The sequence below is a fragment of the Canis lupus genome, chromosome 21, assembly GCF_011100685.1.
Source record: "Canis lupus familiaris isolate Mischka breed German Shepherd chromosome 21, alternate assembly UU_Cfam_GSD_1.0, whole genome shotgun sequence".
Classification (NCBI taxonomy): Eukaryota; Metazoa; Chordata; class Mammalia; order Carnivora; family Canidae; genus Canis; species Canis lupus.
The window spans coordinates 35,072,688-35,100,194 of record NC_049242.1 but is presented as its reverse complement, the minus strand read 5'-3'; the positions used below and the strand labels follow the sequence as shown (position 1 = coordinate 35,100,194).

At 48.5% G+C, this 27,507-nt stretch overlaps 1 protein-coding gene across 3 annotated transcripts in view; it reads left to right on the top strand.

Annotated features, from left to right (window-relative positions):
* GALNT18 (polypeptide N-acetylgalactosaminyltransferase 18) overlaps positions 1–27,507 on the top strand; it is a 339,637-nt gene that overhangs the window by 209,882 nt on the left and 102,248 nt on the right. For all 3 annotated transcript variants that reach the window (XM_038569049.1, XM_038569048.1, XM_038569046.1), the window contains one exon: positions 26,412–26,595. In XM_038569049.1, the coding sequence (XP_038424977.1) occupies positions 26,412–26,595 (184 nt within the window). The remainder of the gene's footprint in view (positions 1–26,411; positions 26,596–27,507) is intronic.

Sequence of the window (27,507 nt, the reverse complement as noted above, 5' to 3'; positions counted from 1 at the left end):
AAGCAGGCATCACACCACCCCCAAAGGCGCTACACGGCTTCTTGTCAGATGCCAGTGGCGCTACAAGAGGCCTTGGCATCTTCCCGTTTCCCTCCCACAGCCTCCCACAGCCTCTGCTCTGCCTGCAGCTACGAGACAGGTGTGTCAACATGCCACACTTCAGGCTTGGGAAAGGGGAAATGAGGCTCAGTTCCCCCAAAGAGTTTTTGGGGTGCTGGCACTACCTTTAAAGGGGAGGACTTAGGCAAGAGCAGTGAAATCCTTCTCAGCAAGAGCGGTGGTGGAGGTCCTCAGTCCCCCCGTAACTCCAGGCCCCAAGCAGAAGCCCATGGGCACCTTGACAAAAGGAGCTCATTATTTTGCTTTCTGTTGCTGCAAAGCTCTGCTCAGCGTGGCAGCCGATCCCAGGAAGCCGCCCACCATCAAAGCCTGGTTCAATAAGATACAAGCGGTGTATGATTCAAGACAAACTGTCATCACGGATTAAAACATGTCTACGCCCCCAATGACAATAGTTATTTTTTTCTGAGAATATTGAACGTGTTGCTTACATTTCATAGATGACGGGGAAGGAAATCTAATTCCACCAGGCTGGATCACTTAAAGGCAATCTACATTCTATAAACGCGTTGAAGGGTAGTGCTCCTGAGATGATATAAAAGAAAGCGTGATTGCGTGATTCTTCTGTTACCTTACTATTTAATTTCCAGCTTTTCAGCCTAATTCTTCTTTACATGGAGAGTTCTGTGCCAGCCACCTGTGAGAACTTTTCACTTACTCCCTGTATAAGCCCATTTCATACCTTCCTCTATTCCTCCCTCTAGGAGGATAGTCTCACCTTTATCCACCTGACAAACTTCTGTTTGTCCCTTAAAGCCCAAGTGAGATGCCACATCTTCTGTAAAACCCTCCTTACTCTCCCCGAGAGCTAGTTGTTCGGAGTTCCCTGAGCTACTTGCACCCGCCTCTTAGAAGGGAGTCTACTTGTCTCTTGTCATATCTGTCTCCCACTGGGCTGGGAACTCCTGGAGACCAGGGACTGTGTCTCTTCAGTGCTTAGGACAGTGCCTGGCACACAGTAGGTGCTCAGTAGGACTTCGCTTAATATGTTTTTTCTAGTGTATGCAAAGCGGCCTGGGCCCATCTCGTTTACTACATTAAATGGTCATATTAAACATCTAAAAGTGAAATGTTTCATCAAAAGAACAGAAAGGGCTATTCCCTAGTTGAGAGGTCCCAGAATTCTTGTTCCTAGATGTGTTTTATACCTAGAATGTCAAAGGGGAGCCTGGAGTGGATCCCCGTCAGCCTCCTCCTGCATGACAAGTGGCAGCGCAGCTGGACCGGGGACCTGAGCCTTTAGGACAGAGTGCTGGGAGCAGGCCAGCTCGACCAGGCCACCCAGCACTGAACTCTGCAGGGAGCTTATCAGAGCTGAAGTCACACAATAACCCAAAACCTCTCTTGGCTCCCCTGCAAAAGCATAAAGGGTGACATTTATTTGCCACATTCAGGAGGTTGATCTGAAATTGTGTTTACTTGTTCATTTCTTGTTAGGAAAGGAGGTACGTTCTCTGTGCTCTGGGTTCCCAGGCCTGGTATTTCTGAGGTCAAACACATCACAATGTCTTGATTCTCTTGTGGGTTGCACACGTTCCAGAAGCACCCTTTTCCCTGATTGTAAGGGCTCCAGAGATTTGTAGTGGGTCAGACAGAGATGCTTTTGGAAAGCCAGACCAATCAGTCTACTCTTTCCTTCCCATGAACGTAATTTCAGCAATTTAAGTGTGTGTATTTGGGTGGGGGTGGGGGGGTGGAGAGTGTATTAAACTGGCTCCATGCAGGAATGTGGACAGCTCTCCAATCCTGGAAGTTATCCCTTGAGTGTTTTGATAGAAACCATAGAAAGAATTCATCTAATATGGGTGAGGTTCATGCACCCCCTCCTAGAGACAGGAGTGAACCATTTGTTCTTTTCAAAAAGCCTTTCCAGGTCACATTCTCTATGCTGAGTTCAGTGTGAGGCCCTGGAGCCTTAGCTGAACAGGCTGTGAGCACAGCCCTCAAAGAGCTTACCATCTAGTGGAAGAGACGGACTGAGAGACACTGGGGCTCCAGGGGAAGGATATCCAACCTAGTCTTTGGGGCTTTGCAAGCCTTCACAGAGCAGAGAAGGACTCTCTGAGACTTGAAATTAGGAGTCATACAAGTAAATGTGAAGAAGGAGTGTAAGCAGACTGGGGGAACTTAAAATGGCGTGAAAGCTTTAGTTTGTGGGAATTCTGGACTCTACAGGTCATCCTCAAGACAGGTGCAGCTGCCCATTTCCGGTCTGTGTGTCTTCCTGTCTCCCACAATATAACCCATTGCTGGAAGGATCTTGCCAAAGGAAAACTGATCACATTATGCCCCTGTTCAAAACAGTTTCCTATCCTCCCGTATTACATGACTGCTTAAAGCCAGGTGGCTTGGCCTCAGCTCACTACTGCCCTCCTGTGTCCTGTATCCAAGAGCTACCTGCATTCTGGCCCCAGCCACTAAAGAGGGGGCACTTAGCCCCACAGAGGCGCTGGAGCCAATTCTTTTTTTTTTTTTTTTAATTTATTTTTTATTGGTGTTCAATTTGCCAACATATAGAATAACACCCAGTGCTCATCCCATCAAGTGCCCCCCTCAGTGCCCGTCACCCATTTACCCCCACCTCCCCTTCCACCACCCCTAGTTCGTTTCCCAGAGTTAGGAGTTTCTCATGTTCTGTCTCCCTTTCTGATATTTCCCACTCATTTTTTTCTCCTTTCCCCTTTATTCCCTTTCACTATTTTTTATATTCCCCAAATGAATGAGACCATATAATGTTTGTCCTTCTTTAATTGGCTTATTTCACTCAGCATTATACCCTCCAGTTCCATCCACGTCGAAGCAAATGGTGGGTATTACTGGAGCCAATTCTATTCCCAGTTTGGGGGAGTTGTTTAAAGCTCTTTGCCAGTAACTTGGTGGTATATACTCACGACAAAGTTCCAACAGACAAGGACTAGCAAGAAATGGAACAAGATCTGGATACTTATTCCGTGACCATCCAGCCAGAGTCATGTAAGGATTAGTCTGGTGACAGTACAGATTTCCCAGGTGACCTCAAACCAGGAGTGAGAAACATATTAAGGAATGGAATGGGATCCAAGGCTGAAGGCTCAGAACTCTACCCAGGTACAGTAGTGAGTCCCTCGTCTGCTTCCCAGTAGCCATCATTATGGGCCTCATCCCGAGTCCTTCCCTTCCTCCCCTCCCCATTTCATCTGAACGATGATACAGTTATTCAGTTAGTGACTGTTTTGCTTGATTATATAAGCATCTAGTCCAAATATTTCAAGCATCCAGTCCAGATGTTTCAAAATGGTGGCACATGTTTTGTTTGGTCTGCACATTATTTTTAAAAATCTAAACTCATGTTAAAAACCAGGGGGTTTCTCACCAAAATATCCAGATTTCTGACTTTTCTTGAAAAATACTTCATAACAATCAGCTGGGGTTCAGTGGCAGATGCCTTTGTTAGACAGGCATGTGTTCTCTGGCTTGTCCCTGATTACTTTACTCATTTACGTTTTGAGTTTACAAATTTCCTGAAAGGATATGAAGGGAGACTCTGTGTAACAATCATTGCATTAGCTATCTATTGCTGTGTAACAAATCACCCCAAACTTGGCAGGCTAAAACAACAAACATTTATTATTGCATACAATCTTTGAGAGTCAAGAATCTGGGAGTTTCTTGGCTGGATGGTTCTGGATCATGAGGCTGGAGCCAAGACGTTGGCTGGGAATGGAGGACCTGCATGGATCTTGTTTCATGGCATGGAAGTTGGCTTCCTTCAGAGTAAGTGATCCAGGGAAGAATGCCCAAGCTGTGATGATTCCTATGACCTCATTGCAGAAGTGGCACACTTCTACTTCTGCCTCATTCTGTTCATTAGGAGCAAGTCGCATTCAAGAGGAAAGGAATTGAGCTCCATTTCATGAAGAGAGAAATGTCAAAGCCCTCGTGAATCCCGCTTAAAACCACCACAGTCATTACAATGGATGATATATATAAAAACTTTTAGTGCTATGTATGTAATGCCTAGTAAGTGCTCAGTAAATGTTACTTATAGTAATAATAGGTAAGACTGAGTATTTAGTACCTTTCAGACAGTCTTTTTAAAGCTTTCTGTGCATTAACTCTTTAACCTCACAACAACTCTATAAGGTGGTCTTTATTATTATTCACATTTTACAGCTTGGAGCACACGCACAGTGAGGTAAAAACAAATAGCCCAAGTTCTCACACTAGTAAATGAGGAGGTGGGATTCAAAACCTACTCGTGTTAATTTAATCATTATACTACACTGAATTTCAAAATTCCTATTGTTGCTGTTTATAGTCATTATTGGTATATTATCATTATTATTATTATGATTGTCATCATCATCATTATTAGTAGCTGCGTGTTTCCCTGGCCTGCAGCACTAATAAATCAGGAAAGGAGTGTGATCCATTTACTAATTTGTTCTAATAAAATCTTTGTTGGGCCCTAGGCCTCACCATTTCATGATGTAGGTACTCAAATCCCACTCCTTTCCGATCTTGCTCCTTGCTCTTTGGATAACAACGAACCTCTTTTTTTTTTTTTTTTTTAAGATTTTATTTATTTATTCATGAGAGACACACACAGAGAGAGAGGCAGGCAGAGACACAGGCAGAGGGAGAAGCAGGCTCCATGTAGGGAGCCTGATGCGGGACTCGATCCCGGGAGTCCAGGATCACACCCTGAAGGCAGGCTCTAAACCACTGAGGCACCCAGAGATCCCACAATGAACCTCTTAAATATGACTTACAGAGTCCCTTCTTCAGGGCTTGCCCCTCCTTTCCTTTCACTCCATCTCAATCCTACCCACTCTGTGCCCTCCACCCTGGCTACAGGGGCTTCCACCAAGTTTAAGCACCATACTCTTTCCATTTTCAGTGCATTTTCCCATGCTGGATTTATGTGCTTGGGACATCTTTCCTCCTCTCTTAAAAAAGAAATCATGCCTGTGTTTGGTATTAAATCCCATTGCCTGTAATTTGAATAATCCTCTCCCTTTTCTTGAATCAATAGTTGTTTTCCAGCTTCTTTCTTCTCCATATTAGCTCAGTGATACAATGCCCGGTGAGTCGCAGTGCCCTGTCTTCTTGGCTAAAGACTAGACTGATTGGCAACAGTCAGGGACTCTCTTCACATTCAGTTTTAGCAGAGTGGTTAAATACCCAGCACTGAGGCCTGACTGGGTTCAAATCCTGATTCTGCCATTTATAAGCTGGTGACTTACACTGATGCCTCTGTATTTCAGTTGTCTTATCTTTAAAATAGGAAGAATAACTTAAAATCGGCTTTCCTATAAGCTTGTGGTGAGGGGTAAGTGAGTTAGTTGTGGCAAGTGCTCAGGAAGTACTTACTGACCCACAGTCAGGGTTTCTTGTGATTATTATACTCCCTTCCTCCCCTTGAGCCAACTGCCCAGTGATCTCAGGCACATCAGCACAGGATGGGGATGTCTAGGTCAGAAGTCAATCCTATGAGATCCAATGATCCTCTAAGATTTAGAGAGAAGGAATGGGTATGGAAGGAAGTCACTTTGCAGGAAGACATACACAGATTTCAGTCCAGCCTCTGCTGCTTATTAAACATGCAATCTTGGACACGTCACTTAACACCTCAGTTTTCTCCTCTATAAAACGCAAATACCAATAGCTCCTCTCAGGGTTGTTTTGAAGATTAAATAATACCTGTAATGTGTGGAGCACTTTAGTGCAGGAACATAGCAGTTATTTAATAAATGTTAATTTCCTTTTTCTTCCCTTCAAATCAAGCATTATTCTCACAGGCATAGAGATAACTGCAGAACAGAAGCTAAGGAGCTGTGCTTTCTCTTCGGCATCTCGTACAGTATGCCATTGGCCCCAATCACGGGCCCCTTCTTTCTCATCTTCTTAATTCTTTTCTTACAGAGCCCAATCAACTGCAATTTTGAATATCCTTTCTATTTTCTCTACATGACCTTTGAAAAAATATGAGCCTCTTCAAGAGTTCCCCAGGGTCTGATTTTTCCAGGTTTTCTCCCATGTTATTCCTGTTTTGGATCATCGCTGGTTACATAAGCAGAATTTTGGTTCTAAGGGCCTCCTTCCAAAGCCTGTAATCCATGAAATCACAGCCTTCTTCCCCATCCACTTCTCGAAATCTGTCTCCTAAAGCCTAGGCTTTGGGTATACCTGGCCTGCCTTTCTCTAACAGGTCCTGTGAGATGATATGGACATTTTCTTCAAGATTCCCAGCACTCCACTTCACCAGTTCTTCATGGTTGATAGGAACTGATAAACCCAGAATAGCAAAGGGTCTTTTTTTTTTTTTTTTAATATATACTGTTCATGTATCAAGCCCTGTTACAGCACCAGGAATCAGTAGAGAGGAAAGGCCCATGCCTATATAGAATGTACATTTTAGCTATAGATACAAACATCAAAATAACCAAATAAGGATTAATATGATTTTAAGATACTTAAAAACACTTGCAGAAAAATAAAGCCAGAACAGGCAGGTGATAGAACATGTAGGGATAGAAGGGAGTGGATTGGAAGATTTGATGAGATGGCCAGGGAGAGCCTATCTGAGCTTGTGATACTTAATAGAAACCAAACCTGGGGAGTGAGCCCTGCAAAGACTAGGAGGAGATCTTGGAGGCAAGAAGTACAATTGCAAAGGCCCAGGGGCTGAGGAAAGAATGAGTGTTAGAGTCCGTGGAGTCCTAGAAGAACCATGGAAAGTTGTTGGGGACATGGGCAAAGGGTGTGTGTGTGTGTGTGTGTGTGCACGCGTGCATCTGGAGGGTGAGGGGTAGAAAGACCCATAGGTTTCATTAGACTCTCTGAGATCTCTGAGATCTCTAAGGTGTACAAAGGGCAATAACCATGGCATCCTTCCCTCCAGCCACCAGAGGAGGGAATGGTCTGCCCAGCATGTTGTCAGACATCCTGCTTTGAATGGAGTAGAAGCCTTCCCTTTGGTGTCTGGGCAGCCGGGCCCCTCCCTATCCACTTCACCTCCCTATCAATCCTGCAGTCTGGGCAGCCTCCCTCTTGCCCCATCTGGTCAGAGCACCAATGGCAGATTAGAGAGCCAGCTCTCACCTCCATTCTTCGCCCTAACTTTGGCCTCACCAAACGCTTCCACCCTTGGATGAAGTGGTACCAGGCAGGACTTAGCCCTTCCTGCCCCAGCAGCGCTGTGCCCCCAGACTCAAGTCACCTGCAAATCTTTGTGATACCCCTGGGATCACCCTGTGCCTGGCTTCTAGCCTGGAGTTGACTTTGTTTGCTACCCCTGCTGTCAGTACTGCCACGTAGGCTGCTGCTGTTTCTTCTTCTTCTTCTTCTTCTTCTTCTTCTTCTTCTTCTTCTTCTTCTTCTTCTTCTTCTTCTTCTTCTTCTTCTTCTTCTTTTTTTAAAGGTTGATTGATTTAGTTGAGAGAGAGAGAGAGAGAGAACAAGTAGGGGGAAGGGCAGAGAGAGGAGGAGAGGGAAAATCCCGAGCAGACTCCCCCCTGAGCAGGGAGCCTGCATCAGGAGGCAGATCCCACCACCCTGAGATCTTGACCTGAGCTGAAATCAAGAAACAACGCTTAACCGACTCCACACCCCCTGCTGCATAGACTTCTAAGGAGAGAAATTTCATCTTCATTTCCCAGCCCAAAGTTTCCTCATCTGACTCACCCACCCCCCACCCTCTCCCACCCTGAATTCTCGCTCCACATCCCTGGCTGCTCTCCATGGTAACCCGCTCACTGCTCACCGGTGGATCTCTCTCCTCTGATGGGCCTAATCCCCCCGCCAACTCTGTCTTCCTGCCCTCACTAAATGTGGCTGTGCTTGATCCAGCTTTTGTGGATTCCAGTATCAAGAAAGCCAGATACAGCTTGTGAACACCACCAGCAGCCCCAGCTGATATCCTGCCATTCTTTGCTCTTTCGAAGTCAGTGGACAAAAAAAGCAACAAAAGTGCCACTCGGCTGTCTGACGTCCTCAGTGTCCTGCCAGACTTTATTTTTTTTTAAAAGATTTTATTTATTTATTCATGAGAGACACCCAGAGAGAGGCAGAGACACAGGCAGAGGGAGATGAGACTTGATCCCAGGACCCCACGATCACAACCCGAGCCGAAGGCAGACGCTCAACCACTGAGCCACCCAGACGTCCCTAGTGTCCCGCCAGACTTTAACGTGTGCCTCGCTTCCTGTGTGGGGTTGTCCAGCCACAGGGGGTTAGCAGCAGAGGGAAGTGGCCGTGGCTGGCTAAGGCTCAGCCACAGCCCAGGACGGGGGTTTCTCCCACCTGGCTGTGCCCCAGCAGCCGTAAGCAGCAATGCCCTCCTTGGGCCCGCAGGTGCTCTGGAATCTGTAGCGGGTCGTTTCAATCAGGATTTTGGTCAAGGTACTAACAGAAGGTCTGGCTTTCCCATGCCATCTCCCCAGGGTCCCCGAGCCTCCTTTCCTCCCTCGTGACTTGTTCCTTCGCTCAGAGCTTGGTGCCCTCTGTTCACATCAGCTTGTTCTCCCTCTCCGCCGTCCCTCCTTCCTTCTCCTTTTCTTTGTACCATTGCCTCTACTCTGTAGGAAGATATGGGCTCGGAAACTGTTTTTTGGATTCCTTTCCCTTCCCCCAAGTGTGCTGACCACTTAGACTTGCCACACTTCCAGCTGGCTCTTGCCTCAGGCAGGAAGACCGGAGCTTTCTGAGATCCCTGAGGGTACCTCCTGCATTCTCCCTGGCCTCTGGGTCCCAGTTGGGCCATCTCATGGGATCATTATGAAGATTAAACGAGATGGTGTAGATGAAGCACCCAACACACAGTAGGTGCTCAGACAGGCTAAGTCCCTTCTTTCTGCTTCCCCTGAGGCCATCTCCCCCACTTCTGGTAGACACATTCACTTTGCTCTGACCAGGCTTTCCTCTGGAGCTCTCTTGGCGATGCAGCACTATAAGCCCATCGCAGAGACACAGGAACCCCATCTGTACCCCAAGCTCTTACCATGGGACCTTCCCAGAGCCATGTTGGCAGGGACTGAATCTCATCTGAGGTTGGGGATCTGGCATTGTGTCTTCCACATTTTCACTAAATGAGTGAATGAATGATTCAAAAAAGATGACGAGAAGCCCAGATTCTGAGACCAACATAGGCTCTTGCTGTAGATCTGATTGAATGTTCTGTGTTCTCTCCGGAAGACCGGACACCATGTCGGGTCCTGCTTGGGGACCAGGCTGGGCACACAGCTGGGTGACCCATGAGTTGTTTCCATGGTGAGATCATGCCTGGCTGCCATAACTCCGAATGATCTGGGGGACTGAGGAACCTATCATATGCCAAGCATAGTCAGGAAGGGGTGAGGACCGGCTTCAGTGATCCTGGCAGAGGATCTAACCCAATCTGTCTGCACCATCTCTAGTCATGGCTATCCACGTCCTACTGGCTCAAGCAGTGGTTCCAGCCCATATTAGAGCCCCGAGATAGGCCTGATTGAGGTTTGGGGCTAGGTGGAGAACATATAACTTGTATTATTTGGTGGAGGTGGGGAGCAAAATCCAAGTCTCATTTGCTTGAGTTTCTAGAATGGGGCAGTTTCTTTAGCTGTTATAGAACATTTTTTAATTAACAAATGTCATCCTGACATTTCGGCTCATCTCTCTGAGAATTTTAGGTGGGAGGACTCTGAATAAAGCTTCCTTATGATTTCCTAATACTTTCTGGCCCAGCCTTCAAGTCCCCTTGCAATCTGCCCAGCACACACAGATCCAGCGTCTCTCCTCTCATTTAGCCTGCACCCCACACTCAGCATCACCCACACTAGGCTGACCTGCCACTTCTATTTCCCAAACATGTCATGCACATTCATGCATCTCGGCCTTTATGCATGCTGTGTGTTTCTACCTGAGACACTTTTTTCATCATTTCATCCTAGCAAAGTCACTCACCCATCCATTTGAGACAAACTCAAATATCATCCTAGAAAGCTGATCCCATCCTGTACTTTATTACCACGGCACCTGTGACAACCTCTTTTAGAACATATTTCAGTGCACTAAAATGATCTGTTTCATTATGTCCTCCCACGACATTGTGAGCTTCTTGAGGCTGGAGCCCTGACTTACTCCATGGGCCCAGCAACAAGCACCGGGCCTGCCACATGCTGAGTGAGTGTTCAGCAAAAATCTGCCAATTGAACACATGAATGAGAGAAACACAATAGGGACATGAAGTGAGAGGGAGAGCAGTGTTTTCAATATTTGGGGCATGTCTATCAGAGAAGTAATATTTCTTGGGTTTTCTGAAGTCTCACGAGAGGAATATGATGATATATGCTGCTAAAATAGAGGGGTCTGAAAAAAATCAATAATCCTGAAAGGCCTGGCCGAAAAATATGCCAGCAAGCTGCTGGCTGTGAAGGTTGCGGACTTTAGAGGACAGCTCCTGGGCGAGGTTATTCACCCCATCCTGGAGTCTTGTGCCAGCAGTTGGTGGACTTATGTCTATGTCCCACATTCTGAAAGCATCTCTGGCCCCGGGGACTCTGCCTTTGGTAGCTTTATTTATTTATTTTTTTAAGATTTAATTTATTCATGAGAGACACAGAGAGGCAGAGATGCAGGCAGAGGGAGAAGCAGGCTCTCCATGTAGGGAACCTGAAGCGGGCTCAATCCCAGGACTCCAGGATCACACCCTCAGCCGAAGGCAGGTGCTAAACCACTGAGCCACCCAGGGATCCTGCCTTTGATAGCTTTAAAGTGAAAGGAATACATGCAGGGTGGTCAGGGTAGGCCGTGTAGCCTGGGCTGCAGCCCAGGAACTGGCCAGTGTTAGTAGTCCATGATGAGATGCTGCTGGCCAAGTGGAGCCCCTTAATCCCAGGCTCTAAGCTTAAAAACAAACAAACAACAACAACAACAACAATCAGTGCTTCTGGCAGTTGACTGTTTTTATCTACACTTGGGGTCCACTGCAGGCCTCAATAGATACGAGCATTTGGTGAGTTTTACCAGATAACTCCATGTCCAGGAGCATAAGCAATGACACCCGGAGCCCACGCCCAGCTCGGAGTCTCCCTCAATCACAACCTCTCCCCCGTAGAACCTGAACAGGCCCCCTAGATCCTGAAGTGTGCATAGAAAAGGTTCTGCCTTGGGGGACAGTGCTGGCCCTCCCTTCTTCAGCCCCATCTCTGTTGAGTTTCACAGCTGAGGCTGGGCATCCCCAAGCTAAGCGGCCTTGAGAGGGATGTGTGGGAGCTAACCCTACCTTCCAGAGAGGCTGCATGCTCAGTTTGTCTGGACGTGCTTTGGCAGGCTAAGTGACATGCTCTGTCTCCCTTCACTTCTCAGCCTGGAGCCATTTCCCGGGCCTTGCTTCAGCCCACCCACAGGCCTACCCCTTTGCTGGGGTTCCTCCTGAGATCCACACTTGTCTCTGGCTTCCCAAATCCCTGCAGCTTCCTCCTCCATATTGGATAGATGGCATCTCTGCCCCTCTGGGTTAATGTAACCCTTGCGTACAGATCACAGCTGCTAGGTCCCCTCTCCTACATTTGTGTGTGCCTCACTGTGTTTGCCTTTTCCACACAGCACAAACCTATGCCTGACATGATAGTGTGTATCCATTGAGCATCTACCAGTCTTTGAGCTCCTTGAGGGGAGGGAGCATGGTTTACTCTCTGAGCAGTGAGTGTCACAGAGACAGACACTCAGCTAGTCCTTGAATGAGTGAGTGCCCAGGGGACATGATGTGTCTCCCTTGAGCCAGTGTTCATCATGTCCTGTGAAAGGCCCATGGCCCACAATACTGGGTACTAGTGTATTGTTTGAAGATAATCGGATGTGGGAATAAGGACATGAAGCTGAGCCAGGGTGCCTGGCTTTGCATCCCTGTCCTCCTCACTTCCAGCCCTGGGACACTGAGCAAATCCCTCCACCTCTTCCTAGCTTCATTGTGTTCTTTTGTAAGAAAGAACCAAGAGCATGAAAGGTCCCTGCCTCCTAGAGGTTCTGTGAATGGGAACAGAGAGGACAGAGGCTTCCTTTAGGTTTTCATCTGTTTTAAATTACAAAGTGAGGCTGATGAGACATGCTGAACAGCCAGCATGCTCAGGGGCCAGCACAAAGCCAGAGCCGACAGGTGCCCATTGAATGCCCCCTCCCACCATTACTCCCAAAGGCAAGAAATGTATGAGGAACATGGGCTCTGGGGCTAGACTGCCAAACTCGGAATGTTGGCTCCACCACTTGCTAATTGTTTGAACTTGGACACATCACTTAATCTGTTAGTGCCTTAGTTTTTTCGTCTATAAAATGGGTTATCAGTGGTACTTAGCTAATAGAGTTTCTCTGAGGTTTAAATGACTTCATACAAATAAAGCTCTTCAGAGCCCTTGCGTAAGGGAATCGCCTTGTGAGATAGGGCTGTTGAATAAGCAGAGGGACCGTTAGGATGGGGAGGGGGCTTGAGGATTGAATATGAAGTGACCCCTGAGGACGAGCAGCAGTTCCCTGGGCCTGGGGAAGTCCCAGAGCCATTTGCTGCAGGCCTGGCTTTCCCAAATAATGCAGGGGGCTTTCTCTTGCCTCGGCCCTTCCTTTGAAAGGGAGGAAGCCAACAGAGGAGTTCAGACTAATGAACACGTAATAATACCACTCCTTAAACACTTACAACACGTCATACCTTGTCTCATGGAACCCTACAGCTGCCCAAAGAAGTAGATAACATTATTCCCATCTTGACAGTGGGGAAACTGAGGCTCAGAGAGGTTCAGTCACCTGCCCAAAGTCACACAGCTGATAGATGGCCATACCGGGAATGAAACTGAAGTCAGTCCCTCCCCTGAGTCCCTGCTCTTTCTGCTCTCTGTGACATCTTTCGGTAGAGAAACAAAAACCCAAGGACGGCGAGCAGAGCACTTGGGTTCTACTTTGCGCCTTTATGGGATCCTTCCTCTTCAAGAATAGATTGCCTAAAGGTGTTCAGGGAGCTGAGGAAAAGAGCACCAAACCTCCCGATGGGACAAGCACCGACAGTGGATTGGGTGTAAATATGTGTGCAAAGCCCACTCTGTCTCCTGAGTCATGAATCAGCCAGGCTGAGGCTGCTGGTCACACAGCCTGAGCAGCCTGTGATTTGCAGAAGCACAAAGCTGACTTACAGCCTGTGGGAGCCTTAGCTCTTCCCCAGGGGACACTCAGGGCTGTGCCGTAGGCCTTGGACCTCAAGGCCTACTCTTGGGCCTCACTGGTCTCCTGGAACACATGAGTGTTTCCAGTGCCTTCTGGGTTCCAAGGAGAAAACAATTCCCTCCCTTCCCCTAGCCTTTCCTCTACTTAGAGAGCTGCAGATGAAAGGAAGGTTTCCAAAGGAGCCTCAGCTGGGTCAGATGAGGCGGGAGGAACATTGTAGGCAGAGGGAGCCATTAATGCAAAGGTACCGTGGCACCCTGAGTTTGGTGCCTTTGGGAATGTGACCTGAGCACAGAGACTTGCCGAGGAGGCTAAGCAAGCAGGGGTCGGGACCTTCAGCCCTGTAGGCCAACAGCAACGGGGCCCGGGGAGGGAGTTGGGGGGAAGCTGTTACTCTGGCATTTATGGAAGCTTTGACTTCCAGCATCTGAGGATCATGGGAGTTGGTATCCAAGAATCACAGACTTTTGAGAAAAGACTCAGAATCTTGAAATTTTGGACTCATAAACTCTTCTGCTCTCGGTCATGAGATTTTGGATCGAGTTTCTGAGTTGGGCAGCACTCAGAGCTCTCCAAGTCCTTCCTGCACAAAAGGAGAATTTAGCACCAAAATTCCAGTTGGCCTCTGGCTTAACTTCCAATGGCAACTGGCCCTTCCCAAGTGTCCATACTAGACCTGACCGTCCCGGAATCCCCTTTGTATGCTGGGACACCATCCGGGTCCGTTCTCAGCTCAGATTTGACCTGCTGTCACAGGTTCTATGCCAGCATTTCCTGAGGGTTTGAGGTCTTCAAAACTTTCTCCCTTGAAGTTCATGGCAAGGGCTGTGCTTGGGACTCTTGAGCTGGAGGGGCAGCAGCTGGAGCAGTGTCCACTCCACTCCCCCTAGGTGCAGCTGACATTAATCACCCATCATGGCATTTTTAATTCCTGCTGAAAACTGTCAGAGTAGCAGGAGTATTTTATGCCCCGTAAGTAATGTCATAGCATTTGGGCCACTGCCCCACCTTGACTTTCTGTGGGTTTCCATCTCACAGAGCCCCAGGCATGCTGGCCATTGTCCAAGGTCATTTAGTCCACGAAGACAACCGATTTCTAGTAGTCCATTATTCTTGTTTTCATTTTTCTGAATTGCTCATGGTGGATGAATAGAGAATCAGTGGACTAGAGAGCCCAGAGCTCTAGCCCCAGGGGAAGGAAGCCCTGGATTCTTTTCCTGGCTACTCTGATGACCAGTTCTGTGACCTCTGGCAAGTCTGAGGGTGTCAAGAGCAAAGAGAGTGTGAGAACTCTGAAGCGCCCCCCTGGAGCCTGAGGCCCTGCCCCATGGCCCGTACCCCATGCTGAACACCCAGATTGCTTCAGGCAGCCTCTCGTCCTTGGCCCTCTATTGGATCTCCTAGCCACAAACCTACCTGAATTGTACCTGATGGTGAATTCTTTTTTTTTTTTTAATTTTTATTTATTTATGATAGTCACACAGAGAGAGAGAGAGAGAGAGAGAGAGAGAGGCAGAGACACAGGCAGAGGGAGAAGCAGGCTCCATGCACCAGGAGCCCGACATGGGATTCGATCCCGGGTCTCCAGGATCGCGCCCTGGGCCAAAGGCAGGCGCTAAACCGCTGGCCACCCAGGGAATCCCCTGATGGTGAATTCTGAACGTGAGTGACTAAGCACTCTAGGAAACCCAGACTCAGCCACTCTTCCCTCATCTGTTGCTCTTGCTTGCTCAGGGATTTTTACCCCAGAGAAATTGGGTTTGTCTGTGAGTGCTCTATCAGCCCTCTGGTCAAAAGGAAGCTGAGCATGGCAGTCTCATCCCTTCCCTTGGGCATGGCAGTCTCATCCCTTCCCTTGGGCTCTAAGGATGTATATAGTAGCTAGCGGAGGCGGTTTTCTTTCTGAACTGAGTCAGTGATCTCAGGATGCTCTTGAGGGAGGCCTGACGCCTGGGGCTCCTTTGGTAGGCTGTGGGGCAGAGTGGCAAATAGCAGTCTTTAGCGTCAGACAGATCTGAGTTTGAACCCCTGCTAATTCTGAACCATCTGTGTCATTTTGGGTATGTCACTGAAAATCTGATCCTCAACTTTCCTCCTTTGTCACTTGAAGATAATCGTATGTGAGATTAAGAACGTGGACCTGAGCCAGGGCGCCTGGGTTTGTATCCCCAACCTACCCACTTCCAGCCCTGGGGCGCTGAGCAAATCCCTCCACCATCACTGTGCCCGGAGTGCCTAATATGTGGAAGGGGGATCATAATATGCCATAGCTGGAGAGGTATCATAGTTGTTGAGGGTACAGAATGGGAAATATATGAATTTATATATGGATTTAGAACAGTACCTGACATGGGGTAAGCGATAAATAAATAAGCATTAGCTATAAATATCATCGTTTGCAGGGTGGTAGTGACATTTCAATTAGATGAGTAACTAGAATAGTGTATAACGTACAGTACTTCATATGTGTTTAACATACCGTTGCTGGATGAATGAATGAAGAACAGGATCAGTAGACATAAAGCACGGGGCACAGTGCACATGTTAAGTAAGAGGAAGCACCCTCAGGACTGCAGCCTTTCTGGCTGGGCATTAAAACCAGTGTGCTGGGCTGACCTGGACTGTCGCCAGCTGATCACGCACACCCTTCCCCAACGCTGCATGCACATCTCTCAGGGCTGGTGGTTTTAATAGCTTGAAACCAGCTATAGTGGTAGTACTGACACCACAGACATTGGCAAATGTTATAAATCGAGTTTTGGTTTGTTGTCGAGACAGAAAGCGAGAAAGGAAGGGAGGGAGGGAGGGAGGGAGGGAGGAGAGAGAAAGACAGAGAAAGAGAGAGTAGCATTGATTTGCATCGGACACATCCTTGACTGGCCAGGGGACCATTTTTACACCTGCCACTGCCATCTCTCAGAAACCAGTTCTGACCATGTTATTACAGCAAGCAGGATCTTTGGGAGAATAAGTCATTTTGGAGCAGGTAAGGAGGCGTTAGTGGATCTCGAGAGCCTGGATTTGGAGACCCCACCAAGTGAGGTATATTGTGGGTTTGGTAGTCACTAATGCCTGGCTATGACCTGAAAGAATAGACCCAGAAACAGATGGCTAGGTCTTTTTGGGTGGTAATTCTGGGGCTTTCTGTGACTTGCCAAGACTGAATTAATGCTTGGAGACTCCCAGGCTGATTGTGACACTAATCCTGGACCCTCCAGCCATACTTTAAATGCCATCTGTGGGGCTCCTAGGTGGAGACTTTCCCCCAAGTCTTGAGTAAAGAGAAGCATTTAAGGCCATTCCAAATCTACTTCAGTATCAATTGACTTTGAAGAAGTACAGCGATTAAAGGAGCCGGGTGGAAGTGCAGCTGGTAAGTCTATAGGACAGAAGAAGAAAACGCGTGCAAGCATTTGTAAACTGCCCAGGATCTGAAGGCTTGTCCAAAGTGATCTTAAAGAGAGAGGGACGCACAAAGCAAGGCTGCCCTGGGTGTGTTCTGGGATCACAGCTGTCTAAGCCTGGCTCACGGTCATTTCAGCAAGCCCGAGCCCAGAGCCCCCTCCAAATTCTTTAAGGGGGTGAGGGTGGGCTGGCATCTATGTCCATTTATTTTTTAGCTCTTTAGGTAAGTGGATGATCAGCTAGATTGGACAACCGTTGCATCCTAATGAATAATCTCTCTTTTAAAATGTGTTGACATATCATTTGTGTTTCAATGGCCCTAAATGGCTTTAGAGAAGAGTCAGTTAATCTTCTGATCTGAGGAAGACCAGCCACTGTTCACTCTTGGAAGAATAAACAGAAATGTGCTGTGCTTTTAATCTTTAAATTAGCACATCGGAGACTAGCAATTAGTAGCACTTCTCAGTGGTGGTGGGGGGGGTGGGGGGGTGTTCATACGCCCTCCCAGGCACTGGACAGAGTGGGGGGTGGCTCCTCTGACCTTGGCAGGGTTTAGGGGACAGCATTGTGTTAGAGGGGAGCACCGGGCTGGCTTACCTGAGACTGTCGGGCTGGACAGAAGGGACAAAGGCCATGCCCTGTGCAAAGGGCAGCTGGGGAACTACAGGGGACCGTCCAAAGCATGAGATCTGAAGATGGCCACATGCAGAGAAATGAAAACTGCCTGGAAAATGAAGGGTCTGTCACAGAGGGCAGCAAGTCAGAGCCCAGGGGTTGGGAAGAATGAAGAGGAAATTATCTGAGCAGGTGGAGGGGGGGCTGCGGAGAGCCTTTTTCAGACAGAGTCTGATGCCTCCTGTGGAGGGCTGGAGCCACACCTATTCCAGAGGAGGCTCCTTTGTTTCCCTTGTTATCAGGCTTAGCTGCCCATCAGCATCTCCCTGGGAGCATGTGTGAAATTCAGAGCCTCTGGTCCCAGATCCACCACCAAATCAGACCCTAAACAGGGCGGTGCCCCGCAACCTGTTTCAACCAAGCTGACTCTCATGCGGGCCAGTTTTTGATCCTAGAGAGGCAGCATGGAGAGTAAAGAGTATGAACTCTGGGTACAGCCCAGCTGGATTTAAGTCCTGACTTCACCATTTACTACCTGGGTCACGCTGTGCCGTAATGTCCCTGTCTTCAAAATAGAACGTTAACAGTAACTACAGCATAGGGTTGTCAGAAGACTTAAATGAGATGTTATATGCAAAGTGCAAAATGCCTGGTACATCATCGTCGTTATCTCCTTCGTTAAACATTAGCCACTTAACATGGAGATAGAAGGGGAGAGAAACTTCAGTCATCCTTCTCACATACATACACATTATTCACATCCATCAAGGGTTAAAAATTCACACGCTGCTGGGGGACCACCATGTCTTGGAGAACAGATGACTTCTTAGTTTGGGTTCTCACAGAAGCAGGCCCTGAGACAGGCGTTGAGGCCAAGTCATTGGTCGAGTTGGTGACCCCCAGGGAACAGTGATGAAGGAGTGGGATGTGACACAGGAGAGAGAAGAAGGTCAATGTCGTAGACATCACGAACAAGCTACTGCTGTGGCCCCAGGCCCAACCCAGCTGGAGACTGCCTACCACCTACCTCAGCAGTGCCCGAGCCAAGGGGCAAGGAAGCTGGGATGTATTCATTTCCTGGGGCTGCTGTGATGAAGGAGCATCAACTAGGTGGCTTAAACAACAGAAATGGTCTCAGTTCTGGAGGCTCAGTGTCTAAGATCAAGGGGTCCACAGGGCTGTGCTGGTGAATCTGTTCCATGCCTCTCTCTTACCTTCTAGGGTTTGCCAGCAGTCTTTAGTATTCCTAGGCTTGGAGATGTATCATGCCAATCTTTGTGTTTGTCCTCACATGGCATTCTCCCTGTGACTCTGTGTCTTCATATGGCCATCTTCCTATAAGGACACCCATCATATTGGGTTAGGGGCCCCCTAAGTTCCAGTGGAACTATATCAGAGCTAATTACTCCTGCAATGGCCTATTTCTAATTGAAGCCACATACTGAGGTATTGGGGGTTAGGACTTCAACATAGGAATTTTGAGGGGACATAATTCATTCCCATAACATGGATATCCATCCCCTAACAGATGGAGAGCTATGGCTGTAGATGGCGACTCCATAGCACCTGCAGCTGGCCCACAGCAGGCTGAGTACATATCTGGGGTCAGAGAAAGCCTCTAGGCAGAGAGAGAGAAGCCAGCAGTGCGTATGGGAAGGGGAGTGCCAAGGAAATGTGGGCAGGGCATCCATGGTCAGGAGCTTTAAACCACGTACAGGCCCTTCTGAGTGTGGGCCTTGCGATGCCCACTCAGATGGCCACACCAGGAAGGCGGCCAGCCAGCCAACAGCACCTGTTGCAGTGCCCTTCTAAAGAGGCAGCTCCTCTTTGACTCTGGTTAGCACCAAGCAGGAAGGCTTTGCAGGTCCCAGGAATAGGTCTCTCAGTAGGTGCACCCCTGAGGCTGTCAGTTCTCAAAACTTCATGTACCCCCAAGAGTACACGCTCAGATTTCCACAATGAGGCCTCCATCATTTAGAGCTGCACAAGGTTTCTCAAACTTGGCACTACTGACATTTTGAACTAGATGGTTCTTTCTTGTGGAGGGCTGCCCTGTGCGCTGGAGGAAATTTAGCAGCATCCATGCCTAGGAGCACCCTCCCCGGTTGCGACGATCCAAACTGTCTCCGGACATTGCCAAATATCCCCTCAGAGGATGAGAGTGTAACAAAATTGCTCCCAGTTGAGAACCAGCAGGCTGTAGGAAAGTCCAGAACGTAGGTCTAGCTTAACCCCTGCCTCTCTGACTGCCTGCAGCTGCACCAGGCACTGCCTCTCAGGTCCCGCAGGCCTGTTGCCTGATAGGCCTCTGTGTCTGCGAGCCCTGAATCAGTTTCTGAGGTTCTTTTTCCAAAATCTCCATCTTTCTCTCCTCACTCTCCCACCACCATCCTCTCCTGCCACCCTCTCTCCTTCCCCCTCTCTCCCTCCCTGTCTCCTCGCATCCCATCCGTCTCTATCTCCTCCCCCTACTCTCTCTGTCAGTGAAGGACATCACATGCCTTTTCAGCGTCCAGCAGAATGGAAGCTCCTTAAGGACCGTCTCATTCACAGCTCTGGCCAGAGCAACTAGATGGATACCTGGTACATAGTGAGTTGCTCAGTATTCGCCAAATGATGGGTGGGTGGCTTTCCCGTCACTCCTACTTCCCCCAAACCTAATGCAGGTGTGGAAAAGGATGGTGTGAGCACTGGGAGAAGGACGAGGACCAGGTTCTCCAGAGCAAGCCTGGGCAGGCCGTTTTGCAAGGATGTCTGTGGAGCTGCTGCCCTCAAAGAGCGAAGCCCCATCAGCCATCGATTCCCTGATCCTTTCTTTTTTCCTTCATGCAGGAGATAAAGAGTATCTCATTAGGTGTGTTTCAATCAGATTAACGGCCATTAGTACCAGACTTCTGCTCAGGCTGCGTTTTGTTTCCTTTGGGATGACCCTGTGAAGCTAATTGCTTTTTATGGGAGCAGCACAGGAGCGTATATGGGGGGAAGTAAGAAAAGGCTCCATTCGCCCAGGCTGGCCAAATTTTGCATTTTTACTTGGCTTCTGAGTGGGAAGGAGGGAGAGCAGGCAAGCAGCCTGTACTCAGCAGGCTCTGAGGGGAGGCACCTCATGGGGTGGTGGAGAGTGCCCTGTGACCTCCTAAGAGGGGAATGGTGTTTGATGAGCTGGCTTCGGGGAGTGCTGATTCACAGAGGTGGGTCTGATGTCAGGAGATTAGGGATTTGTGGACAGCAGGAGAGGGCTGGAGGAGCAACACAGGCTGGATGACACCTGGCCCCCTGCAGGGTGCAAATTGTGTTTCTCTGTCAACGCAGGCGATCGACAGCTCCAGCATTGATTCTAAATCTGGCAAAGGCACAGAGAGCAGCCTCCCTACCTCGTCTGTCTTTCCCCAACACATTAAAACAAACATGAACTACAGCTTTCCCCTTCTTTCCGCAGTTCTGCTCCTGCCCTGCTCCACCAAGGCACTTTATTAGAAGTTTCTGCTACATCTTTCAAGATGGAGTTAAAGGTAGCTCACGGAGGAAAAAAGAGAAAGAGTAAAAGAATGCAGCTTGTAGACAAGTTGAAAATCAAATCTTTTTTTTTTTTTTTTTAAATTTTTATTTATTTATGATAGTCACAGAGAGAGAGAGAGAGGCAGAGACACAGGCAGAGGGAGAAGCAGGCTCCATGCACCAGGAGCCCGATGTGGGATTCGATCCCGGGTCTCCAGGATCGCGCCCTGGGCCAGAGGCAGGCAGGCACCAAACCGCTGCGCCACCCAGGGATCCCCTGAAAATCAAATCTTTAGCAAAGGTAGAGAAGCAGAAACGCTGAACCCTGTGATGATGAGCCCTTAGATTTTTCTCTCAACTTCCCGGCAGCCTTGGCAAAAAGGTTATTATGAGGGGTTATGCATTTGGGTGGAGGTCTAAAGAAAGCCACAGCTCTTCCTGTGTGTGTGTGTGTGTGTGTGTGTGTGTGTTTTGAGCTAAGTTCTGGGAGGTATTTATCATATATACATTATATAAAGATGTAATAGGCAGTGTCTTGGGGCCAGAGTTTCCTAGCAAATGTGGAAGTGCCTCTGAGGTAGTTCTTGCTCACTTTGGCAGCTGATAAAAGTTGAAGGTGAGCATGAAAACCTAATTAGGTAAAGGTACTTTACAAAGACCAGGAGCCAGTATTATCTGTGGTATTTCAGGACTTTTTCAATTTTTGATAGCAGCTCTTTGGTTGGGGCTCAGGGAATGCCCTCTTCTAATCAGTAGCCAATGTCCAGGTTGCAGCAGGCTGAGAACAGAATTTTTCTCTGGCTGGTCCACCGGAAACCTTTATTAGTTCTTTTAACAGAGCTCAGAGGCACAAAGGGGCAAGCAGCTCCTATGAGAAGCAAAGCCTTTTCATCCCTTGCTGCCGTCTTCTAAGTGGTTCTTCTGTATCTGTCTGGACCTCCACATTTCCTGTGCATCAGGAGTTCACAATCTTACTCTAACCTCAGCACCATACTGGAATAATAGAGCCTGTTTTGTTAGCCTTTTGTGTATAACAAACCATCCCTGAAGTTAGTGGCTTAAAACAGCAGCCGTTTATTGGCTCACAATTCTGCAATAAGGCAGCTTGTTTCTGCTCCACAGGGTGTCGGCTGGGCTCCCCCTGCATTTATAATCAGTGGAAAGATCCAGGGTGGCCTCCCTCACATGTCTGGGCCTCGGTGGGGTGACCTAAATTAATGGGGACTCCCTGGGCCTCTCAAGCTCAAGGAGGCTGGTCTTCCTTACTCAGAGCAGCAAGACAATGAAAGCAGAAACTGCAGGACTTCCTAAGCCCTAGGCCTATGCTGGGACCCCCAGCACAGGTCCCTCCTGCTGCATCCCCCTAGGGTCAGCCCAGTTGTAGCATGTGAAGCAGCTACACAAGGATGCAAATTCAGGGAGGTGGGATTTGTGGAGTTTCATTGGGGTGGCAATCGTCCACAGCCCCATCCCACCAATAAACTCAACAACAGAGGTCCTGTAGACAGTGGTTCTCACCCGAGGGGTGGGGACAGAGAGAAGGAAACAAGTATGTCCCCGCTGGCAGCCAGGAAGGGTGTCATTTGGTATCAGCCCACTTCTCACTTCAAGTTCCTGGACTCACCCCTTAGCTGCCACCATCAAAAGTCCAAATACCAGGCTTAATGAGTTCTATTTAAAACTTTCAAAAAGGGTACATGAGAGGTAGACCTTTGAAAGAGATGGAGCAGTCAATGTCTTAAGAGGCCTCCTGACAGCCATGTGTGAAAACGTGGTAAGCTCAGGGCGCACTGAGTTAGGGCACTCTATGGCCAACCTCCTGACACCTACAGACAGCGGCACCCCCAGGCCTCCCCAGTCGGCTGCATGGTCGGAGATCATGAGGTTATTTTCACATCAACTAAAGTGGGATACAGAGTGTGTTAATGGCAGCCTTAAAATCTGCTGAATTTCCATCAGGCTGGGACGAGAAAGCCTGACAGGACTCATTGGCCCTAACTCTGGACAAGGTCACGCTGTGTAAAAGAATGACTGTGTAAAAGAATGACAATCAAGGCCATATGCTAATCACTTTTGCAGAAGCCAGAAAGCTGGAGGCCAGATAACAAAGGCATGGGTTAACAGAATCAAGGACAAAACATTCTGACTTCAGAAAGACAGTATATGGGGCATCTGGGTGGTTCTGTGGTTGAGCGGCTGCCTTTGGCTCAGGTCGTGATCCTGGGGTTCTGGGATCCAGCCCTGCATCAGGCTCCCCACAGGGAGCCTGCTTCTCCTTCTGCCTGTGTCTCTGCCTCTCTCTCTCTGGGTCTCTCAGGAATAAATAAATAAAATCTTTAAAAAAGAAAGAAAGATCGTGTATATCTTTAAAAAGATTGAATGAAAGAGACCTAAACGTAAGATCCTCTGTTTTGGCTCAGAGCATGCACATATGTACATGCGTGTGTGCACGCACACACACGCACAGGTATGCACCCACACAGCACACATCCATGACAAAGAGGGATGAAGGAGCCCTGACTTAGCAGCACCATGTGAAAAGGACCTGTGTAGTCTGTTTCCAGGAAACTCAGTTTGAGTCAAAAGCAGGCCAAGCTAATGTGACCCTCAACTCTATGAATAGGGGCATAGATTCTAGAATAAAGGAGGTGACTTGTTCATTCTATTCTGTATAGCACAATTTATTCCATAAGTATTAGACCAATTTCTAGGTGCATAATTTAAAACTGTTAAAGAAAAACTAACATATTTAGAGAGAAGTTCAGAACCTGAACTGACAGATGTGAGGAAATATATGGAGGCACTGAAGACATTTGATCCAGAGAAATACTCAGAGAAATCCCCGGTGAGGACTTAAGGATGGTCTTAAATGGTTGTCAGGTGGAAGAGGGATTTGATCTGCCCTCTTTGGTCCCGAAATAAACCTTGGACCAGGGAATGGAAGGTTGAAAGACCCTGGCATTTGGCGCATCTATAATTGGAGTAACCCAGTAAGGAATGGGCTGTGTCATGTTTCTGGTCACTGCAGGGGCTGGATGATCACTTATCAGGATAGAGAGAGGGAATTCAAACCTTAGATGGGTAATCAGTTCAAAACAAACATTAAAAGCCTGTCCAACTAACTCTGAGGTCTTGGGATTCATAGGGATTTGCCCAAGGCCACAGAGCAAGTTGGTAGCTGTCTAGGATCTGATTTCCTGCCTCCCTCTCAGCATTTCTGCCCTGGATGCCCAGTTCCCTCACCAACTCGATGATAACTCAAGCAGGATGCCTAAGGACTGTCTCCTACCCATCCATCCAGACCGGGTTTGTTTGTTTTGGCCAGCATCATGTGTAAAAAGATTGAAATCCATGTTGACAGAAATGTGTACCAGTTCTGGCAGTAGCCACCATGCCCCATGGTCCTCCCTGGGCATGAGGCCCCTGCACATGTTCATAGCTCTCGCTTGGCCACCATGGCCTTGCTGCTCGCAGACTTCTCACCTAGAGACAGAGCAGAGCAAGAGGAGGTGGTCCTGGACCAGAGAATATGAAGAAGGCTTTGCAGCTCCTTCTTCCCTTACAATTCCCAGTGTGAAGGAAACTGAGGAGGGGGGAAGGGAACTTGTGGGTTTGGTTTTTTTTTTTTTTTTTTTTTTTTTTTGAGCATCTACAATGAGCTGTGCATTTTTCATGCATGTTAATCCCACTTAATCCTCATAACAACTATATTAGTTTCCTAGAGCTGCTGTAACAAAGTACCACAAACTGAAGGCTTAGAATAGGAATTTATTGTCTCACTATTCTGGAGTCCAAAATCAAGTCCAAATCAAGCAGGGCCATGCCCCATCTGAAGGTGATAGGGAGGGATCTGTTCCAGGCCTGCTCAGAGCTTCTGGGACTCTCAGATATTCCTTGGCTTTAGGTGGTCATCTTTTTCTTTCTTTCTTTCTTTCTTTCTTTCTTTCTTTCTTTCTTTCTTTCTTTCTTTCTTTCTTTTTCTTTCTTTCTTTCTTCCTTTCTTTCCTCTTTTTTAAAGACTTTATTTATTTATTCATGAGAGACACACAGAGAGAGGCAGAGACACAGGCAGAGGGAGAAGCAGGCTCCTCACAGGGAGCCCGATGTGAGACTTGATCCCCAGACCTGGGATCATGACCTGAGCCAAAGGCAGATGCTCAGCTGCTGAGCCACCAAGGCGTCACAATCATCTTCTCCTTCTGCCTCCCTTTTTGTCTTTCTTCATTGCATCTGCCTGTGTCCAAAGTTCCTCACTTTATAAGAACACCTGTCATATTGGATTAGGACCTAAGGATCTTAACTCGGTTCAATCTACAAGGACCCTATTTCCATATAAGGTCATCTTCTAAAGTCCTAGGGTTTGGACTTCGGCACGTCTTTTTGCTGAAGACGTTTAGTTTAACCAGTTTAACTCCTAACACAGTTTAACACAGTTTAACCCTAACAGTCCACCCTGTGTTTCCCCAAAGTTCACATCCTTACCACGTGCAAAATACATTCACCACATCCAGATACCCACATGGACCTCAACAACTAGTTTAGTAAAAGGGCTAGGATCATAATACTAATACATAGAAGGCAGACTTAAAATGCAGTACTGCTGACCCCAAATACCATCCTCTTTCTGCTACGGAGTGCTGCTGCTATGGGACACGCCTACCGTGTGCCAGGAACTGTGCCTGCTACCTCATACCCTTTCCTCAGAGTGGGATGCGGGTCTGGCAGGGCCCCAGACTGAGCACCAAGGGACACGCAGCTCCTACCATCCTCTGATAAGGACCAGGCTCAGCCCACCTGGGGCTGACCCGGGCATAGGCTGGCTCAGAAGATGGGAGGAGGGCACCCGAAGGGCCAGTCCTGGAGAGCACAGGCAAAGGGTGGAAACTGAGTCCTGGGGAGGTGCAGTGGTTGCAGGTAGGAGAATGCAGCCCACTCAGGCCATTTTGGGGAAAGGGTGCGTAGGCTATTGCCCAAACCACTGTGCTGCCACTAGCTGAGAGGCAAGGGGACCGCAGGACCCATTGAGACTTATGAAGAAGCAGGGAATCAGATGCTTGGCCAGCAGCAGCAGGCAACAAACCAATACCAACTGCCCACATGGCATAGTGCCTGGTCATTCACTTCCTGGAAAGATGGAGATGCGGGCAGGACTGGGTTCTGGGCTATCATCGTCGCAGATGGAAGCTTTCTTTGGCCATTAGGAGAGAAGGAGTGGAGGGCACTGGGGAAGAAAGAGGCCACTGAGCTGATGAGAAGAATACGGCTTTTGAAGTCATTAGACCCGGCTTGAAGCCAGCCTGTGCCACTCACAAGCCGCATGGCGTTGGGCAAATTGGGAAACCCTTCTGAGCCCCATTTTCCCGTGGGCTGCTGGTGAAGATTAAATAGGACGTGTTGAAGCATGTGACCGTGTGCACTCAATACAAACTGTTTTCTCCTCTGTTTTTCCCTTCAAAGCTGAGCGGCACTGGCCTGGGGATCGTGAAAGAGACCTGGGAGGGAAGACAGATCCCCAGTCTCTTGGGTGGGGGTCAGTTCCCCCTAAAAGGGCACAGTCTAAATCACACCTTCCCCCTTCTCCTAACGATGCGTTTTGTCCCTCGCAGAGGAACTGAAGGAGAAGCTGACAGAGTACGTGGACAAGGTGAATGGCCAGAAGCCGGGCTTCATCAAAGTCGTGCGCCACAGCAAGCAGGAGGGCCTCATCCGCTCCCGAGTCAGCGGCTGGAGGGTGGCCACTGCGCCCGTGGTGGCACTCTTTGATGCCCACGTGGAGTTCAATGTGGGCTGGTAAGTGCCCGTCAGGAGAGGAAGATGAATCCCAGTGTGGTCCGGAGCTTTGGCTCAAATGAGTGCAAAGCAAGCTGGGATCTCAGCCACAGTGGGGGGAAGGAGAGAATTCTGGGAATAGCTGAGATCTGGATGTGTGACTACTGGAGGCAACGGGGCTGGCCCTTCAAGGTGGAGGAGGGTCGGGGGCCAACAGGTCAATACACAGTCTCTAAAGGGTATATGGTGGCATCAGGTGTGACTCTAGCTAGTGTCTTCCCCTAGGAGAGCGGATCTGAGAGTGGGCTGAGGACGGAGCTGAGAGTGCCAGCCCAGCTCAGGACAGGGCTGCAACTGCTGAGCAAGGGGAGGCTGGACCAGACTTGAGGCACAAGCCCAACCATGCAGACAGGGTCAAGGCCCAGTGGTCAGAGGGGTAGAAGGTAGCCTGATGTTATCCAGGTGACCTGGACGCCACACCCCTCCCCCCCCTGCCAAATGCCAGGCCAGACAGAGCAGAGAATCTCAGATTTTCCCTACTCGTGAAAGTAGGTCTTACAAAAACTTCCTTTTTCTGGTCAGGGCTGCTCAGCTGCCACGTGGGGCAAGAGAAAAGGTATGTGGCCTCAGAGGCTGCAGCCAAGGTGGGATGGGGCATCTGACACCAGCATCCCTGCAGGGCCAGACGGTGTGCTGTGGCCAGCCCACTGTGTGTGGCTTTGTAGAGCGCCAGGTGAGGAGGGCCCTCTGGTAGGAAGGAGCAGCCGGGCATGCACGCCACATGGTTAGATTTAGGCATACTTTTACATAACAGGCTCAAATTAAGGCTGCAATGAAGCCGTTTTTTTATAGTTGAAGTCCCTGCTTGCCATTTGTGACTATTTAAAAAGCATTTTCGTTGGATTTATGGCCAGAAGAGGAGAGGGACACTTA